The sequence below is a fragment of the Penaeus chinensis genome, chromosome 16, assembly GCF_019202785.1.
Source record: "Penaeus chinensis breed Huanghai No. 1 chromosome 16, ASM1920278v2, whole genome shotgun sequence".
In the NCBI taxonomy this organism is placed as follows: Eukaryota; Metazoa; Arthropoda; class Malacostraca; order Decapoda; family Penaeidae; genus Penaeus; species Penaeus chinensis.
In genome coordinates, this window is record NC_061834.1 from 3266416 (window position 1) to 3271198 (window position 4783).

Below are 4783 nucleotides of genomic sequence, written 5' to 3' on the forward strand. Positions count from 1 at the left end.
GTAAATTTTTATAGAGCTCTGTATGTGTAATGATAATAATAATAATAGTAATGAAATGATTAACTACATCACAGTGGACAGGGCATATATACATACCATCCCAGTGCCAATCCACTCAATAGGGTTGATGACATCCTATCACAACATTGTTAGACAAGATAATGTCCTAATCTCGTACACAGTGTCAAGCCTGCCCTAAGTTGTTTGTTTATTTGGGCCTGGCAGCCAGACCTGTTGGATGTAGGTGCCTTTCAGCTCACATGGTAGTACGCCCAGGTGTGTGGCTTGTAGGCTTGGCCAACACCGATGCTTGTGCATGATATCAAGACTCCTTGCCTTCTATTTGTAATGCTGTTATTCCATATTGATACATTTTTGCAGTTTTGCCATTTTCTTAGGTCAGTTATGTCATTTGTTATACAGTATGAAGATGTTAATAGACACTTTTCATTGAGCAGACTCAATAATATATGGAAAAAAATGGAAAGGAGTTTGGAAAAAAGAGAAAGCACATAAAACAGAAATAATCCAATGAGTGCAGTGCATGAAAAAGTTAGCAGAGAAACCATGTATATTCTGGACGCTTTCCAATCGAATAAGTGTGTAGAAAGATTGGTGTTAAAAAATATTCAGTCAAGACTATTTTTCAAACTTAAATAGAAAATAACAGCAATATCAAAGTCTTCACCATTCAAAAAATCATAATTTTGGTGCTCATTCTTTCCTTAGTTAGCCTCACCTTGCTACACTTTTCATAAATATTTGTGATTACTTCCATTCCTCTACTTGGTAATGCATTTTGTAAGAATAGAATGTTAGACTAGTGCCATTGTTTCAATATATGCAACTGCTAAGAAATGAGGTCAAATATGAGTACTATGGTCGATTATGCAAACCAGAAAACGTCACACAAAAATATCCTCAAATCACAAACGTATGAAAAAAACAGCAATATATCTCAATGTGTACTTTGCAATTCTAAGGAAGAAATGTTACCAGTGCCTGTGATCCTGGCCCTTATATAGGTTTAACCCAATGCCGCCAAGGAAAATGAATAAAAAATGGGGAATATGCTGTGCTCATTTTCTATATTTTTTGTGAAATGTCTCTGCACATACATGGCTCTACTAGTGCTTTGCCACAAAGGAGTCAGTAACCTTACCTGATTTGAATTGGCAGAAAAAACATATTTTTTACTAGTGCAAAATAAGATAATAACGTAATAATAACGTAAAATATTTTTGTAAATCAAAGAACAAGGTAAACGGGCGAGACAGGCAGTACTCGTAATTGGCTCATTGGTGACTTAGTACAAGTGTAGCCATCTATGTGTAAAAACAATTAAACAAGTATTTCACAGTGGGCATAGCACATAAGCACATGTTATGCCCATCATCAATGGGTTAAGGAGTGTTGCAACATAGTAAGGTGCCACATTTTGAATTTTAGAGTATTTGTTAATAGAATTATGGATCAATATTAGGCAGAAGTTCATTGTTTATGTGAGAGCCCTGCATTCCGATGCATGAATCTTTTTTTTTTTTTCTTCTTCTTCTTTACTCAAACAAAATTCTACCCATGGTTTCCCTAACCCAGCAGACTGCTCCTGGACGCATAATAAATGGCAAAAAATCAACTTGGAAAACAATTTTTATCCATATAAAATGCAAGAAATATTGAGCACTGGTTGGTGGAGGGTGGGGGTATGACCAGAGGGCCAGCGACAGGGGGAGCTGAGAGCATGGTTGGGAATCCTCCCAACCATGCTCTCAGCTCCCAGAAGGGGGAGACATCCTCTGCCAGAGGGGGCTGGAGGATGTCAGTGAGAAACGGATGATGTCACTTGAGGTTCCTGAGATTTTAGCCTGGCGTGGTAGGAATCTTTTATATGCAGTTCAAAACATGTCATCATAAGATGTCTGATGTGGGTTAAAGCCTTATATTAGCTTTATAACCTAAACAAGTGGTACCCAAACTAGTCCAGGCTAGCACCCCCTTGGCTTCTAGTTGATTCCCAGTGCATGCACCCCATCCCCTTCATACACACTGTGTGCTGTGTGGTGCAGTGGTAGCATTCTCATCTAGCAATCTTGCTGACTGTTGTTCAAATCCAGCATCACTAGTGGATGGTAACCCTGGCCATTTCTTGAACATGGGAGGTAGTTTAGAAGCCATAGATAGACATAGACAGCCATAATTTGACTGAAGTCACAGGAGCTTGTCACTCCAAACCCTAAGTTATTATTATTATTTACATGCAAACACACTTTTTTCTTTCTTCTCTCTTTTGTGTCTTTTTTTCCTTTTTCTTTTTTTTTTCTTCCTTTTTTTCTTTTCTTTTTTTCTTTTTTGCATACTTCAAATTGAAAACAACAAGACTAAACATAAAGATCTACCTTAATGTTTATGACATGTATTGTCATTCAGATTTATCATCTACTGCACCTTTTTGTTCTATTTTTCCCTTGAGCAATGTGTATGGCACCTTGAGATCCCATTGTGAGTGGCTTGATATCTTATTTATTCACTGGATTAGCATATATTTATTTTATAAAATTGTGCTAACAGCTGTTACTTAATCACAGAGCTAAAAATAAAAGGCTTTGAATTTATAAGTATTTTTTGTAGTACTTATAATCTATTGTGTTCCAGCTTATCTCTGTCATTGCCACAATTCTGGAGAGGAATCCTGAGCTTAAGTTCACACATGCAGTGGATTTGGACCAGATTGTTAAAGATGCTTTCAAGATGTTCATGAAGGTAAGATGATGAAGAATGGATATTGCTGGATATCAGCCTGTTTATATTTTTTTTTGTTGATACTATAGTTGCTGTAGATGTTGATGGTTTGTTTGTATTATTGTTATAGTTATTGGTATTAATTGTCACAGTCATCACTGATCTCTCTTTTGAGACTAACATCTTCAATGCCTTTGCTTAAGAAGAAAAAAACAAGAATGAAGAGGTGGGAATTTTTGAATTAAGGTTTAGGTTTTAACATTTCAGTTAAATAGTAATTGGATGAATGATATATGGTAGACAACAGGGTTTTCCTAGTTTGAATGTCCTCATGCTACATGTGAGGCCTTTCTTTTTAGGATCTTGGCAAGGAAGTGACAGAGGACATTTCTTATCTCTACACTGTATCTGAAGTTGGACTGAAGAGCTACCTTGCCCGTGCTGTAGTGAACTTCATGCTGAAGGGAGACATAAAAACTAATGCTGAAGAGGGTCAGACCTTCTGTCAGGTATCTTAGTGTTTTTTTGTTTTTTTGTTTTTCCTCACAGATAGAGTTGCATTGACTGTTGTTTTTCTTTCTTATAGGAAGATGCAATAGTTGAAATTCAATGGAGTCTCAGCTTTTGTTTTGATTTAGTTTTTATTATACGGTATGGATAGTATATGACATTCTGATATGATTGTTTAATTACTACTTTTTGATTTTTTGTGATTGTACAAAAAAATTATACTGTTGAACTATTTTTTATTAGGGTTATATATGTTGATTTAATTGGATCATTCATTTATGTGTATACAGTATTATTATTGAGTTGTATATGCTGCAGTATTTTAGTCAGAAGTCAATATTGTTTTGTCCTTTTCTGTATGAATTTGTATACAGAGAAGTAACATTTCATTTTTCCTTTATGGTGCTGTTTTCTTTGTTGATGTATTACAGAAATTATTCAATATTCTTTTTTCATTAAAGCTGCACAAATGTATAGAAAAAAGTATTGCAGAATATGCAAGAAGCCTGTTATAGTATATATATTAGAGATTGCTTTCATGAAATTACCTTTCATGGTTGACATATGGCAGTTAATCATGGTATTCTTAAGCAGAATTCAGAGCTAAAGATAAAAATGAATTACTTAATTTAAAAGTAAAATAAAGGTAACCATACAGGTCAGTTTGCTTACTGATGCGATTTGTGTTATAAACATATCTAGTCATTTCCATTTTTGTGTATATAGATATTCCGTAAGTGAGAAATTTAGGTGATTGAAATTGTTATAAATATTTAATAAAATAAAGGATTGTTGCAGTTATCTTTCCAAGAATTATTTCAAGTTCTGTATGCCCTTATGTTCCTCATTCATTTTAATCAAGTACGACTTTGTTATATTGTTTAAGAAAATAACAATGTCTTAATATTTGATAATATTTTGTGATTCCAATTTTATTACACCTTTTAGGGTGTAAATTGGTCTTTTTTTGTCATTGTTTACAATATGCAGTCATATTATAGTGAAGTAATGATAAACAGATATTTGTTGACAGTTTTTATATGGTTCTCGTAAATTTTATTCATAGGAAATGAAGCGAGTGCAATAAAATGTGGCTGATATATACTGATTATATTATTCTTGATTACAGTATTCAAGTGAAGGTTAACATTAAGAACCTATTATAATTACTTTAATCCCCTAATAAAACTGTCCAATTTCTGATAAATTGTTTACTGTCCTGTCCAATTCTTTACATAGATGGTGTGCAAGTTTATGCATTTGTTTCTTGCCATATAGTATGAATTGAATTACTTTGTTCTAGAGTATGATTTTTACACACACACACACATGCACACGCACACAAATGCACACACGCACACGCACACGCACACGCACACACACACATACACAAATACACACACACACACAAATACACAAACACACACACACACACAAATACAAATACACACACACACAAATAAACACACACACACACAAATAAACACACACACACACAAATAAACACACACACACACACAAATAAACACACACA

General features: G+C 34.3%; 1 protein-coding gene across 3 annotated transcripts in view; it reads left to right on the forward strand.

Annotated features, from left to right (window-relative positions):
* LOC125033337 (probable phosphorylase b kinase regulatory subunit beta) overlaps nt 1-4452 on the forward strand; it is a 43620-nt gene extending 39168 nt beyond the window's left edge. For all 3 annotated transcript variants that reach the window (XM_047624747.1, XM_047624746.1, XM_047624748.1), the window contains 2 exons: nt 2653-2760; nt 3099-4452. In XM_047624747.1, the coding sequence (XP_047480703.1) occupies nt 2653-2760; nt 3099-3257 (267 nt within the window). In that variant the 3' untranslated portion in view covers nt 3258-4452. The remainder of the gene's footprint in view (nt 1-2652; nt 2761-3098) is intronic.
* The last annotated feature ends 331 nt before the right edge of the window (nt 4453-4783 follow it).